General features: G+C 37.4%; 1 protein-coding gene across 1 annotated transcript; it reads right to left on the bottom strand.

Annotated features, from left to right (window-relative positions):
- Positions 1-3060: 3060 nt before the first annotated feature.
- wdr3 (WD repeat domain 3) lies at positions 3061-16097 on the bottom strand. Its single transcript, XM_084123405.1, has 27 exons — positions 16003-16097; positions 14750-14936; positions 14447-14656; positions 14252-14370; positions 12016-12094; positions 11711-11806; positions 11465-11560; positions 11250-11351; positions 9882-9979; positions 9661-9765; positions 9346-9576; positions 9168-9261; positions 8767-8868; positions 8554-8639; positions 8325-8463; positions 7094-7150; positions 6892-6992; positions 6509-6620; positions 6095-6229; positions 4975-5025; positions 4832-4897; positions 4653-4745; positions 4421-4471; positions 3983-4026; positions 3717-3845; positions 3464-3557; positions 3061-3372 (listed from the first exon to the last, which is right to left on the bottom strand). The coding sequence occupies exons 2-27, from the start codon at positions 14921-14923 to the stop codon at positions 3217-3219; spliced, it is 2820 nt and encodes a 939-aa protein (XP_083979531.1). The 5' UTR covers positions 14924-14936; positions 16003-16097; the 3' UTR covers positions 3061-3216.
- Positions 16098-16148: the final 51 nt, after the last annotated feature.

Here is a 16148-nt window from a genome sequence, read left to right as displayed (position 1 = left end):
AGTGAACACTGAGGAAAGGATTGAATGTCTGTTTATAGGGAGTATTATGAAGTGCATGACTCTGAAATGACTAATTACATCAGCTGTGTGGATTTCTGGGGAGAGCTCTTAAAACTGTCTCTCGCTCTGTGGGTTCATGGTTGTAATGGGGTTCACATAGCATAGCAATGGGGCGCTTTCAAAAGCTCAATCGGTCTCCACACCTTTGGCGAATCAATGTGTAGTGGCTCAGAAAGGAGAACAAACAGGACCATCTGACACAAACATACCATTCTGAAACTGGATCTTGGTTGTTTTATCTCAATTTAAAATTAAATACTCTGGACCACAGGTCAACTGTTATTGCTTGAAATCATTTTCATAGGAGTGAATTCAGTGGTGACTGTTTGAATTGACTTTCAGCTTTGAGATGTGCATGCCAGCTGGGACTGATAGAAGAAAAATGTGAGAGAATGAATAAAATATGAGCAAGGTAAACAGACAGAGAAATATGTGTATGCAATTCACTGCACTGTTCTGTTTGCACCAGTTTGCTCTAGCAAAATGGAGGTTGATAATCAGATTTATGGTGATCTATCTAGCCTTTACTTTCACTAAAATGTTTGCAATTAATTACAAGTGATAAATCAGTTAATTTTGCGAACTATTTAACACGTTTCTAAGAAGCCAAATTGAGCACAAACATTATAACACCAAGTATTGCTCAATGAGCAGTGATGTAGCCTTTTTATGTTGATGTAAAAAACAAAAACACTTCCATCTACCCACTCAGTAAAACAATATCTCTTATCTTGAGATTTGTGAGAAAACATTGAGATGGACAGTCACTTTTTTCTTTTCTTTTTTTTTTTTGGTCAGAAAAACGTTTTTGGAAAAGCAATGCTGCCACCCAGTGGTCATTCAAGTTATAGTAATTAATAAAACACAAAACATTTTAATGCTAGCATTAGCCCAGTGGCTCCCAATCTTTTTTCCTTGAAGCACTGATTACTGAAAGGTTACCAGCCAAACACACGTACACGTCTCATGCCTAAACCATAAATCTCACTACTATGTTGCCCTACTCTTTTGTCCAATATCAAATGTCACAGTTATCTCTAATGTTTTTGTACATTTACACTGTTATTGTTTATTTATGTTGTACTGTTTGTAATGTTTACATATAAAGAGATATACTGTAAATCAAGAGATATAGCCAACCTGTACATCAGAATGACTCAAAACAGTCACCCACTCATTTTTTTTTAACTTTGAGTTACAGTCATTATTTTTTATTAAGGAGTGATACAATCACTGATCTCCAGTCAAAGTAATAAAGAGGAAAAATATGTTATGAGGTGAAAAGGGGGCAGTAGATGCTTTAAATCAGCCAGATGACTCAAGGATTGGGGAATTGTGGAGATGTCAGGAACATTTCATACACACTCTTTTCATGCTGTGGATGTTATGAGCGCTCTGTTATTGCTATGAAAAATATCAACCACAATATAAAACAAAATTATTTCTGGACTCAACTGTATAGAAATTGGTTCAGGCCTAGACCACTATTATTCTGTTGTGCTTACAACTAAAGCAGGAGGTTAAAAGGTTATGAGTTCAGACATCTGAGAGAGGGCCTGATGTCTCCAACATGCTAAATATTGAGTCATTATCAGTGATGGCCATGTTTAAATTAATTAGCTTTTCCATAAAAACACGGCTGTGTTTGATTAGTATGTCCTCTTCGATGAGGATTAACACAGAACGTGTTCTCAGGCGTTTAACTTTAAACTTTTTCTGAGGAATTTTTAATATTGGTAGGTGTGACATTTATAGCTTTGAGACCCAGACCGGTCCCATAAAATGCTGCAAGCCTTTTTACGGCTTTATAAATATACACTTCATTTGCTTTTTTCATTACTGTTAGATTGAACAAGTCTGAAAAATGGTGTCTTGAGGGATTTGTTTCATTATTTCCAAGACACTGATGATTAGGATGTTAACACACAGCAGGAACGCGAGGTGTGAGAGGTGGGTGAAAATCGCTGTTAAGACCGAGGAGCACTAAATAAGAGTGAAATTTGTTGCTGAAACCAGCGCCATCAGTTTCCAGGTGGTGAATTATGAATCCCACATACGTATGAGCTTGTAACTGTAAATTCAGGCCAGGTTATGAGCTCAGTAAAGTCAGTGTGGATCTCCCACCAGCTAAAAAAAACAAAAACAAAAAAAACACCACAGCCTAGCCAATACAGAAAGATTGAACTAATTTAATTATTTCTTCACTATTGACAGCTCTTGTGTTTTTATAGGCTTGCAGTGATCAGTGAGTGAGAATCTGTCTTGATGACTCACTTCCTTATCTTTTCCACCACATTAAGCATAACAGAAAACATATGGCCATTAATGTTGGGTGAATCAGGTTAATCTGGGACAGTGGGTAAAGGTGGAGCACCTAAGACTATATTCCCATCACAATACAAAAAGTTTACCAAAAATGTCCCGGAATACCCTAATTTAATCTTGACCTCAACAATTCATGTAAGGAACTATCATGATTCATATGCGGTCCTTGCCTTTAAAACGTCCTTTATGAAATGAACTGAATGCCAGTGCATCATATCATGTGCATGAAAGATTTCACAATAAAACAGCTGTGAAACGCCTCCTATTGTTCTTTTTTGGTTACACTTTATTTAAAGTGTCCATGTAACAGTGTAATCATATATTTAAGTAAAGCAATAATAATAATTAACTACATGTACTTACTATAGGGTTAAGGTGTGGTTTAGAGTTAGTTGCATTTAACTATGCTTATTTTATAGTACTTATATAGTAACTACATATAACGTGCAATAGGGACACTGTAAAATGACTGTAACCAGGTTTTAATTTAATCTTGTTTTTTGTTATTATCCTGTAAAAACATCTAAAATCCTTAAACTAGGTTACATTTACAATGTTGTTGTTACATTTACAAACATGTTTTCATAGAATGTGTTGTATGTTTTTCTTGTTTTAACAAAAATACGTTTTTTTAATTTGGATTTTTTAAAGAACACAACAGCCTCTGTGAATTAATTTGCGGAGAAATTCAACTTTATGGACTTTAGTTAGGCAGGTACAAATGACACATGAACTTATAAAAACATTAGCATGATGTTTCTTCAGGATTGTAAAAGCACAAAGCAATGGAGTCTGTTATAACAGTTGAAAAACGTCGGTTTTGTCATTGTTTCATGTGATTGTAAGAACGGCTCTTTCGCGTTTCCTCCTCTTTCTCCTCTTCTCTATAAAACGCTCTGTGGCATCAGCAAAGAACATCACGTCCTCTTTGCTCTCCATCTCACGCTGCAGGAACTGAAGACCGGCGCTGTTGAAACCCAGGACATCCTGAAAACACGGAAAAGCAAGAACACACATGCTTAAACAATCTGAGAGGTGTGTCAGGGTACTGTTCACTGGCACTGAGAGCGGGACTCACCCTGATCTCTCGCACTTTAGAGATCGTGTTGGCCCGTAACTCGTCTATGACTGACAGCAGCATCTGATTACTGGTGATCTGACCAAAATTGACTCTAGGATAATGGTAAATGAGAGAACTGTTAGTCAGGAGCAAAATCACATGGGCCTAGGAAAAAAAACTATGTTAATTGAGAGGACAAATCAACTTGAATAAATGTAAATGAAATTTAAATAAACAGTAATGTGTTAATGCAATATCTACAGATGAGTACCTGAGCAGGAAGAAGAGGCAGCGGCACACTAGCTCCACCTCCAGGCCCTGCTGTACGTAACCGTTGAAGAGCTGCAGCAGATCCGGGACATAGGGAAACGGCAGCACCAGCAGAGACAACTCCAGCTCACTATCAACACAGAGAGAGAGAGAGAGAGAGAGAATAACAGACTGACCCATGAAACATAACGGTACATAACAGATGGGAAAAAAATGCATGCGTTTTGTGTTAGAGTGCTTTTGACTGGGCTGATGAAGACCTCTTACCTGGACCGAACCTTCTTCATCACTTCCAGAACATATCGAGAGGGCTGCAGATATAAACAAAAATCATTGAAAATATGAAATATGAGTGATGAATCTTGCATTTTAAGAACATTTTCAATTTAAAAATAAATTCAGTTCTTTACTGTGATGTAATATTAAAAAGAAACCACTGATATCAAAATCATGTTGTTAAAATGATGTTATGGTCAATAACCGATAAATATATAATATTAAAATTCTCTTATGTAAAACAATAAATAAATACATGAATAAAAAAAAAGTACAAGATCTTATTTTATTTGCTGCAAGTGAATTCAGACATCACAACATCCAACAGTGTTATCAAGTTATCCGATATATACCTTTAAAAACAATAATATCGACTATTATCAAAAATGATATGACCAAATACGACAACCAAACAAAACACACACTCACAGAGATATTTCCAAAAGCCACAAGGATGGGGTTCATTTTAGGGGGTGGTAACTGAAAAAAAGCAACAAATAAATAAAGTAATTCACCTGCATCATTAGATTAAAATCCACATTTTATGATACTTTCAAGTTCCAGTCTTAATTATGTGCAGAATAAAAGAGAACTTAAATCCAATATTTAGTTTAATCTCTTAATGGAATTTGAGTGTGCTTTTCTCTAGAAAACATCATACCTCCTTCCCTGCTGCTTCACAAGCGTCTCTGTGCTCCTCCAGCTTTTTACTTTCCTCTCTATAGAGCTCAACGGCCTCCATTATTCGCTCAGCCTATAGAAACAGAACACGACTGTCATTTCTCCATTACTGTATTTAAAGGAGAGGAGCTCTTTATCTGTACAGTTCTGCAGACTCACAGCTTTCACTGTCTCAATGGTCTTCTTCCCAGCAGGCTCTGCTTCTCCTTTAGTCTCTCCAGGAACCTGCGAGATACACAAGGAAACACTGAGACCCGGCAGAAACTTAGGAGACATAACTGATCTCTAGGAGAACCACTTACCACGGGTTCACCACCTTTAGCCAACGACTCCTCATATTCTGCTTCCCTCTCCTGAGAAGAAAAATAGTAGAAAAATATTCTAATGTTATGTACAGAGTTTATTTTTTACATATGTACTTTTAAATGCTGATACACTTGGGTTTTTCAGGGGAACAAAAATACCAATGAAGTTTCTTCTGCTGTGCAGTAACCATACAATTGTTTTAGAAGAACCAGTGAGCATTTTACAGCATTAGGTGAAAGCATTAGGTCTCTGTGAAAGCGGCTCCAAATTATATTTTAAATACTACATATATCTATAAATTAGCATGTAGCAATATCTATTTTTAAAAATCTAGTGATCTACACCAAGTTTGTGATCGGTCTTAAGTCTCTTATCCTCACCAAAGCTGCATTTATTTGATCAAAAATATATAGAAAAATACAGTACAAACAGTAATATTATGAAATATTATTAGTTTAAAATAACTTTCTATTTTAATATATTTTAAAATGTCATTTATTCCTGTGATGCAAAGCTGAATTTTCAGTAGCCGTTACTCCAGTCTAACATGCTGATTTGGTGCTCAACAGTCCTTTCTTATTATGTTGAAAACAATTGCTTAATATTTCAGAAATTTTTGATGAATAGACAGTTCAAAAGAACAAAGTTTATTTGAAATAGAAATCTTTTGTAACATTATGAACATCTTTACTGTAATCTTTTGAGCAATTTAATGCGTCCTTGCTGATTAAAAAAATTATCAATTTCTGTCCGAAAAATCTTACTGACTCATTTAAAAATGACTTCAGCTAATTAGATTTTTAGGTCTTGATGGACCCAAATCAAAAGATAATATTATTCTTAACAAATTAATAATACATCTGGAATCAAATTATGTAACCCTAAAAGTTATAAACAAGATTAAAATCAGTAAAACATTAAAAATATAACTTGTTTGAAGTTTCTGTAAAATAGCTGAAAATATCTTGCACGCTTATGAAAAGCCACTGCATATCAGAAGCATTCTATATTAATGCACTACTTGAAGCTGACAGAAGTCTACCAGAGCTGTGAAGGTAGATCTTAAGATCATTATTTAATTCAGTGTGACATTTTGTTGAAAAACCAAGCACTCACCATTTCCTTCTCCTCCTCCAGGATGATGGGCTCCCTCGTTCTCTCCCACAGCCTGATGGACTTATCATGAGACGAGGAGACGATGTGGTCTCCATTGGGGCTGATGGCCAAGCACCAGACCTCACGATGATGACCCTGAGGAACATATACAGGGGGTCACGGGTATGAGAGGCTCTGTAATAATACAACAGTTCCAATACATCTTTGTCTGTGATTACATTGATTAGGGCTTAAGCAAAAGCAGACTGCGGCTTACGTAATGCAATCAGCCTCTGCTGCATATTGAGCGGACTCTTATTATAACTCTAATCCTTTCAATATAACAGCTACTTCCACCTCAGCGACCTTTGGAAAACTCATTTCGGCTATGGAAAAATGCCTATTGAACGCGGTCCAACTATCAGAGAAGGTCACCTCCAATGTCTGGATGTGCTCAAACTTGTCAGCGTCCCACTGCTTGATCCTTCTGTCCTTTCCCGCGGTGAAGAACAGATGGGTTTTAGGGACAAACTGAAGAAACATGACACTATAGAAGAAAAAACAACAGGGAAAAAAAACAGTGGATGACAAATAATGACCATCTGGGCTGATGTCATCCTGAGACTACAGCTCACAATCGCTGGAGAGTCGTCAACAGCATAGGTAGGTGACACCTGACCGAACACTGAAATCACTGTACTTGTCATCAACCGGTATCATAACTTTCACTAATATAACTGAAAAGCGTATAGGTAATGTGACAGGGAACAGACTGCGCCAGCAATGTGTCACTATACGAGCTGCAGAGTTTTTATTACCTGTCGTCATGTGCAAACATAGAGCGATGACAGTCTCCGAAATCCAAACCCCAGATCTTCACGTTTCTGTCTGCTGAGCCAGTGGCTATTAAAGCGCTGTCCTGCAAAACACGCACAGCAAGCCACAAACAACATTTGAGCACAATTACGCCATCCATCAAAAATGACTTGCGGGATGTGTAGTGTTAGTCAGTGCACTCACATGAGAAATGTCCAGGCACAGAACGGGCAGCTTGTGTCCATACAGCGACAGGAAAAACTAGAAGAAGTTGAGACAGAGGGCAAATATCTTATTAAGCACAGCTCACAGCCTTTCACTGTCTCGCCGTCCCGTTGTTTCGGTTAGAGTTGCTGAACAGTATGCATAATGACATCATATTACATTAGTGGCCTTTGGTTAGTTTATATTGTGCTGACATTTCTAAGACACTGTGGCCCCATTTAGCGGTTGGTATTATGAGTGTAGAATTGGAATTCAATTGCCTTTACTCAAAACAAAAGTTGAATTGAATTGACAGGAAGTGGAATTTACCGAATTGCAATTTCACAGGTAATGACAATGTCCTGACTCTATGGTCCATAAAATTAAAATCATTTTATTAAATATTTTATTTATGAGATATAAATTCAAATGAAAAGACATTTTAAACATCTTTTGCCACGAGTATGAGCATAGATGAATGAGGTAGTGGGTATAAAGCAATAATTTACTTTGAAAAAAAACAATACAGAAAAGTTTTTAGAAAAGAATTGCTATATTAATAATTATTTTATAGAAGAGTGTAATATAATTATAATAATAATTAAAATATAAAATAATTAAATAAAATTGTATCTATCCATCTGTTAATTTATCTATTCTTCCATCTATCCGTCCATCCATTTATCCATCAGGCCTATAAAAGCTTTTAAAATACGTTTTAAAACCATCAACATTCAGTGATGTATCATTGACAGCACAAACACATGAACTGAAATCAAATTACAATCAAATGCCAAGCATTCGGCTTGAAGCGTCTCCAATTCTCGTTTTTTGGGAGATTGAAATTTAACTATATTTTGGAGGAATTTTTTTTTCCACCACTTGATCAAAATGACATAGTGGGTGATGTAAGAGGCCATCAAATCAGAGACCCTTTCGTCCATGTAATCCAATCACAAGTAGCTCTGGAAATGCATTTGAGACATACAGTATGTAGTTACTAGGTGAAAATGGCAGTCTGTCTCAGCTAACGTGGTGAGATCCCCCGAGGTGGATGTTAATATAGTGTCAGTATCTTTACTGGTGGTGAAATGTAATCCCTCAGTAAATGTAATTAAAGTTTAACAGCAGTCTTTTGTTGGATACCGTTCAATCGTACGAATTTAACACAAGAGATGCCACGTTTTGCTGTGAAGTATTGTAATGCTATACCGGTGTTCTTGTGGTTTACCTTTAGTGTGTCCGTGTAAAAGATCTTGACCGTACAGTCGAGAAGAGAGACAGCCAGCAGTCTCTGGTCAGGACTGTAGCGCACACACAACACGTCCTCATCTAACTGCAGGGTGCGCGTATGCTTCACCGTCAGTTTCCTGTGGATTACACAAAACAATAATACATTAAAGCCAAGAAGAGAAACTTGGATGAGAGCCGTGATTTGTGATCACAGATAATAAACTCACTTGCTCATTCCTGAGTCCTGATCCTTTATGAGCTCAAAGTCCCAGAATTTCACAGTCTTGTCAGCACCCCCAGTTACAATCCCTCTCTGTATAAACACACACAAACCAATTGAAAAAAGCAGAATATGTTCACATAAAGCTGAAATCCTCAGGAAGTCACTGTGCTGTTTTATAGGGATGAGAAGTTAGTCCATTGAGAGATCGATATTATACCTGGTCTGGAGAGAGACACATGGACCAAAGAGCTCCATCATGAGCGTCAGTCGTCTCTAGAAGGCTTCCTGAAGCCAGGTCGAAAATCTGAATCTTCCCGCTCTGACAGAGGACAAATAAGGAACGAAATAAGGGATAAGCTACACAAGAAAAATTACAAATTACAAAAGAACGAGTTTTTGTAATAAAGGTCAGTATATACTGACTAAATGTTTTGCAGCAGAAAATTCAGGATCTTGTCTTAAAGGTCCCGTTTTATGCCCCTTTTCACAAGAGGTAAAATAAGTCTCTGATGTCCCCAGAGTGTGTATGTGAAGTTTTAGCTCAAAATACCCAACAGATCATTTTGGATCTCTTTAAACTTTCATTGATTGGCGTTAGAGAAGTAAATATTTAAATACCTTCGTTCCTAAGATAATCTGTCTGTCTCCAGGAACAAATAACGAGCAGAGAGCATATTCACATCCCATGGTACGAATGACCTGTAAGGTGGACCTGACAGAAGAAGATACTTCTGGTTAAGATTTTTGTCAATATCTATAAACCTATGCAAAAACGTAAAATATTTGACTTCATCACCTGTTCCACACTTTGACGGTCTCTCCAGAGGCGGAGAGGACGGCTATGTTATCTGAGCTGAAGGCCAGCGTTCTGACATCTGTACGATGACCACTCAGTGTGAGCCGAGAGGTTTTTGTGCCAGTAGGACTCTTCTCTTTGGTCTTCAGCGTATATGTCTCCACTGTGTTATTCTGCAGAAGAAGAGCAACCTTCATCTCTCCGTTAGGAACCATAAGGCAGTCCATTGATCTGCAGATGAAAAAAACATTACTATTATTACTTTAAAACACGTACAAAGTGCAACTATGCTTGCATCTAGGAGTACTCTCTGACCTGATCTTGGAAGACGCTTTTATGTTTGCCAGTTTTTGGATCTCATCACTCAACTTTCTCTCCACTACAGGCTTAGGTACATCCTCTTCTTCTTCTTCTTGAGAGCTGCAGAACATAACAGTTAATCAAAATACTATTCTTTAATTATTAGTAATGTATTAAGCAGAACTGAAGAAGAACTCAGTGACAGCTTCACATTGCAAAACAGAGGTCTCGCATACGTTGCTTTTTTCTTGGCTTTCTTTAGTTTTCTCTCCATTTTTTTCTTGACCTGCTCCTCCGTTAGTACAGTAAAGACTTCAAGTGTAGCATCCAGGCCCTGCGGAGATTTAAAAAAAAGTTATCATATGATACAGACTCAGGCCCGTACATTTTCATTTTAAAAATCTTTTTCTCTCCGTTTTGGCCTTCCGCCCACACTAAGACGATTTATTCCTGCAAAAACAGAGCTTTGTGAAAACACTTTCCCAAGTGGATAAATTTGAAAATGCCGTTTTCTTATTGTAGTGTGGACTGTGAAAATATTTGGAAGCATTGGAAAACAATGACGCATGTTTAGTCGTGACGCATATCGAACCGATAGATGTGCCTGTTATGTGCTAATCACTTTCACACTGTTGCTAAAGATATGTTACTTTGTACACTCTTCATATCACAGTCCTGCAAAGATGACAGAAATTTACTCGCAATTGCTGCCCTGCAGCAAAACAAGACTGCAGGTTTGCGTTTTAGACCAAACATATAATGGTGAATGGTGAGATATTTGCTAAATAAAATTATCCTGCCTGAAGAATAGCGTGTTTATGTCTGCTCTGTCTGTATCATCTCAGTGAGCTTTTATGAGGGTTTACGCATGAGCTATAAGGTGAAATTAGCGTTTTTCGATGTTTCAGTGTGGATGAGAAACTTTTGGAAAATGCTTGAAAACGCTAGTGTGGACAGAGAACATTTTGGAACGAAAACGCCATTATAAAATGTATCCGGATTAATGTAGACGTAGCCTCAATTCCTCATCGCTGAATATCTGTAAAGCTTTCCTACCTATAAACTACTCATACTCCGAAGAAGTTAAGCTACATTGCAAGCTGCTAACAAAACAGCAAACTAGATCTTCATATCTATCTTGATAATATCTCCATCTATAAATATAACACTACAAGATGTTAATTTAATTCTACGAATAGCTGTTATTATCTGGCACATAAATAACAAGCAACTCAATTAGGGTTATAGCAACAACTTAAATAGGTGAATTTACACTATAAACTATATAAACTAGAAACACCCTAATCTACAGCAGAATTAAAACATTTCTCCACAAAAAAAGACGCAAATGCTGCACAGGGCCCTGTGCGCAGAGACTCAAATGAATCATTGAAATATATTATGAATAGATTTATTTACGCACAATCCAAACAAGCATATTCACTAAAATAATCAAGACATCCCAGCACTACATATGAATCTGTGAATAACTTTTGTTTAAAAAAACTGATTCATGTGAGAGTTTGAATAGAACTAGAACTATAGAATTTAAATGTTTGCCTAATTATTGCGTAGCTGTGAAATTTACTATGAAACATACTTACATGGCATGCTAGCACATTAGCCTTGGCATCTGTGACCAAGGATACAACCCTGTCTCTGGCTTCCCTCAGAATAGAACCGACTTTCTTACAGCTGACTATCCGCTGTAGACAGAAAGCAGATATTTGGTAAACATATGAAAGAAACCATTTTAAACTATGTCATGTCAAGTCACTGGCATCCACTGAATACATGAACTGAATAGAAGAAACATTACTTCTTCTGGCTCTTCATCAAGTCCTTCCTCATCTTCCTCCTCATCCATAAGAGGAGTTCTGACTTTCTTTTCCTGTGGTTCCCCCACTTCTTTACACTGTGAAGACACTTTTGATGTTATTCAGAACACATTAAAATTAGATCAGAGTCAATTCTCTACACAAGACAAAAGATCACATTCAAGACTGTGCTGGAATGTAATTCAGCCTACATACACTGTAACCCAGCATGAGTGATATCTCTTTACCTCCTCGATGTACTGAATGTCCCAGGCTCTGAGCTCACTGTCAGCAGACCCTGTAAGCAACCTATTCTCCTGATTCAACAGGACCATTCCCCAAACCTACAGAGATCGGATAAGGTTGCACTGTATTACAACACTAACAGACAGTGTTGGAGATTTATTCTCCAAAAGTGAAGTAAGAAAACACCTTATGAGCAATTACACCGGCTTTAGGAGTCCAAAGCGGCTAAAAAGTTCATTTAGTGTGTTGTGTTAATTATTTCAGAAATATTGAGAAAGTCTCAACAGTGTACAGTGATCTTAATTACCTCACTGCGATGTCCCACCATGGTCTTGAAACAATGCTGTGTGTCCAAGTCCCACCACTTTACAAAACTGTCCTTGGAGCTGAGGAAACATGACACACACAGAATCAGATCAGGAGCTACACCAGCTCATTACTGCGTCTCCGCCCTGAGACCGATCCACACACTTTAGTAACAATCATTCATCTCAGCAAACAAAGCAGTAGGCTATTAAAATGTTTATTTTCCAGAAAATAGTTGCACCAGGTCAAAATTGTTGAGGGGGAAAAAAACACAGATAAGTTAAAGGGCACCTATTATGACTCTTTTCACAATATGTAAAATAAGTCTCTGATGTCCCCAGAGTGTGTATGTGAAGTTTTAGCTCAAAATACCCAACAGATCATTTTTTACAGCATGTTTAAATTGTAATTTTTTGGGACTCAGAAAAACGCGCTGTTTTAGTGTGTGCCCTTTAAATGCAAATTAACTGCTGCTGCACGGCACAGGGGGCGGAGCCTCACGAGCTCGCGCTTCAGTCAGGACAATCTCATCTGATAATATCAGAACAGAAACTCTCAGTTGCGGTGTTCATTTCGACTCGGAGTCGGACAATAATGCCCACAGAGCCAGAGAATATATGCTGTATGGACATAGAACAGGTATAGTTTAGTTTAATTATGGTTATAACTTATTTGTCATCTGCTTTTATCCACTAATACAAGCCTGCTGTAGCAAAACCCGTCCGAATGATGACCAAAATATACTGACGAGTTCAGTGAAGTTTATTGTACATCACACAAAAGATGAGCGTTAGTTTTACTCCAGAGAATCTCTGTAAGAGCTGAATAAACATAGTATAAGAAGTGCGCATTAAAGTCTTATCCATAAACTCTCTCTCTCCCTTTCATTATCAACAACATACACAGCGAAGTACACAAAACACTCGTTACAACTAACAGTAAACAAATATACACACCTTTTCAGTGGGTGCTTAATAAACTGGTAAACCTTATATCGTAAAATGACTCGATGAGCTGTCATAAAGAGCGCGCTCGCACTTTCATTTCTTCCGTGTCCAGTCACGTTAGGCCTGTTGCTCCGGAGAGTGTAAGCTTGATCACAAACAGTACAGATCCATCCTCGAGTAACAACGGGAGTAAATGAAGACTGCTATGTTCATTCTTACATCCATCAACAACACACCTCAATCGCTTAGGAGACATTCTTGTCTACAGCTGCTCAAGCATCGAACAATGGCGGACTCTGTGTCCAGCTCACTCAGGGCGGGTCTAGGCTCAAACTGAAGTGTCACTCAACAGTCATGGGAGGGGCCTGCTCAATTCTACGTCACATTGCGCCGAATCTTAGAACAGCTCATTCTGAGACAGTGCTTATGATTTACTGAGATTGTAAAAAAACCACTGGGTGGATTTTTATCATTCTAGGGTGGTTTTGCTCACACACTGCCAACACACATTTATGTTCAAACACCATGTAAAAGTGAATTTTGCATAATAGGTGCCCTTTAAATCAACATATACGTAAGCAATAAGGTACTATTAGATAAGGTACAGTAGATAAAATGCTATGTCTACTGTAAATGCAGGTACACTCGTTTACTCGATCTCTCACAATAGTTCGCGCAAAGCAGCATGGGGCGTAGGAATAATGTCGATAAGCTTCAATGAACAATATCAATGAGAACATATGTTTACGTTGCTAAGAGTGGTTGCTAGGGGTGTTGTGTAGCGATACATAGAAACGTTGGGTGAAGCGGTCATAGTCGTCTTTTATCGTGAATAAAGCACAGCTATTGACCAATCAGAATCAAGGACTGGAACTAACCGTTTTTATAAGCCATATTTTGTTATTACATTTAAGAATAATGTAAAATATTGGTATATAAAACAAAACATTTACAAATATTATAAACACTATAAAGGTTTTTAGTTCCCCTCACTCCACAACAAATCCTTTCAATTTTACAGTATTTATTTAGAAATTTAGTGATATAAGTATATATTCATTATAAACAACTTTTATAATAAATGCAAAGCATTACATTTACTTAAAGCAAATCTGAAACTACAGGTGTGTGTGAATTGGTAAATGTGCTATAGCTCTGTTTTGCAGGTCAAGGTTAATTGATATAATAATATATATAACATTCATGTCCATCACACAATAATATAAAGTTGCAAGTATTTTCAAGTGTTGAATTCATTCAAATGAAATGTAAAGGCTGATTATGATTTACCTTGTAATCAGCAGATTTTTGTTCTCCAAGAACAAAACTTGCGTGACTGCATCTTTGTGTCCTTTGAGTCTGTACAGACCGCACTCATTGATGATATCCCACACAATCACATCTGTGTCCTGCAACACAACATAGAAATTGACTTTAGTTCATGCAAAAATGTATGTGGTCAACAACCAAAAATTGTAGTCTTACTCTTGAGCCGGTGACAAGACGAGCACCCAGTGCATCATATTTAATGACCGAGACAGCTGATTTGTGTCCACTGAAGGAGATGTTGCTTTCACCGTTCAGCAGACTAAAGATGCGCACACCTCCATCCTCATAACCCACCGCTATGTGGACACCATCAGGAGAGGGACACAAGTACGTCACCTCATGCTTTTTACCTTCAAGTATAAGAACCTGAGAAATTAAAGGGGAGAGAAGGTGAGTACAACATTCAGAAGTTTATATAAACTGATAAGTCAATGTACTAAGTGATCTTTTAAAACATACCTTCTCAGCTTTGCGGACATCCCATATGAAGACATGTTCACAGGCTCCCACAGCAACATATCGACCTTTCTCACCCCCCTTGAGGGTCACAAACACGATGTTGGCCTTCTGACTGCCAATCACCCCGAATACAGCACTTGCCACATAGCGCAAGTACTGCTTAGTTAAACCCATGGCAAACCAGAGGCTGTAGACACAAAATAACAGTAGGGGATTCGGGTGAGATTTGTCACTACCTTAATCTAGCAAACTGTGCACAATTTGTCATGAAACACATATTTAGAAAAGGTCCGTCATACTGCGGCTCCATATCAAATTAAAATTTCTACATGGCAGGATAAATTAGTTTTATATCAAAGCAAATACATTTCATAATTGTTTGCTAATGTATGTAATGAATGTAGCAATCAGTGTAATAAATCTGTAACATACAAAAACATTTACATTATTTGTCTCAATATTAGCCAAGCCATGAATTTTCCCCCAAAATGGTAGTGTGTATCAGATGTTTCTCCTCCAAATACTATTATATTAAGCTTGTTGAACACTTATATTATTATATTGAACTTGTGGTGGCCAAAATAAATCTTTAGATTTCTATGTTGTAATCATTATGATCACAACTTGTAATAATTGCTAAGCGAGCTCACTGTTTATGCCTAAAATGAATACATATTAACTGACTGCATGAGTTATATTATCTTTGAACAGTTTGAAATACGGACGTTACTTGGACACAGTCACCTCTGATAACAAATAACCCTAAACTGTAATGTAGAAACATGCATTTTCTGTAAACCGGCTTTGAACCCGCGTATTGTGAAAAGCGCCATACGAATAATTATAAATTTATATGAAATTACATGGGGCAAGTGCCACTTCACTACTTTAATTAAATCATAGTTTTCATCTCGATGGCAGCATACATTAGTTTGACCTTATATCAACAGAGCTGTGGTTGTGACGTTGTCCAATGGTTTGGATCTTCGGCTGCACCAAATGAGGCTCATGCGCCTTCAAAAAGCTGCGATTGCCAGTTATAGTAAATTAATTAAACTAACAATCTATAAACGGAAGAAAGCTTAAACTAAAAAGTGAGCAACTATAACTAACACCACGTTTCAGGTCCATGCGACGACGAACACAGTCGGCAACGTGAACCACATGCAGTTCGTTCAATATATTCAGATATTAATATATGCTGATATTAGAAAGTTACAAAATAAGCCACTGTGTATATAAAATGTACTTACATGCTATATCAATTAGATGTCCTTTATGAAAATATTACTTCTGTGGATGTGTGGAGAACATGCTTCCAGTCGCAAGTGTGACATCCAGTAAAGACAAAAGTGGTAGATTACCGAGCAGAACTACGATGTCACTTCACAAAATGTTT

This window comes from Abramis brama (genome assembly GCF_963993115.1).
Source record: "Abramis brama genome assembly, chromosome: 8".
NCBI classification, from domain to species: domain Eukaryota; kingdom Metazoa; phylum Chordata; class Actinopteri; order Cypriniformes; family Leuciscidae; genus Abramis; species Abramis brama.
This window is presented reverse-complemented; position numbering and strand designations above follow the sequence as displayed.

Coding starts and splice junctions, on each gene's coding strand:
- wdr3 (XM_084123405.1), bottom strand. CDS start 14,923: ATGGGTTTAACTAAGCAGTACTTGCGCTATGTGGCAAGTGCTGTATTC. Junction 6,621..6,891: donor ATGTTTGCACATGACGACAG/GTAATAAAAACT, acceptor TTTCTTCTATAG/TGTCATGTTTCTTCAGTTTG. Junction 6,230..6,508: donor AGCACATCCAGACATTGGAG/GTGACCTTCTCT, acceptor TATGTTCCTCAG/GGTCATCATCGTGAGGTCTG.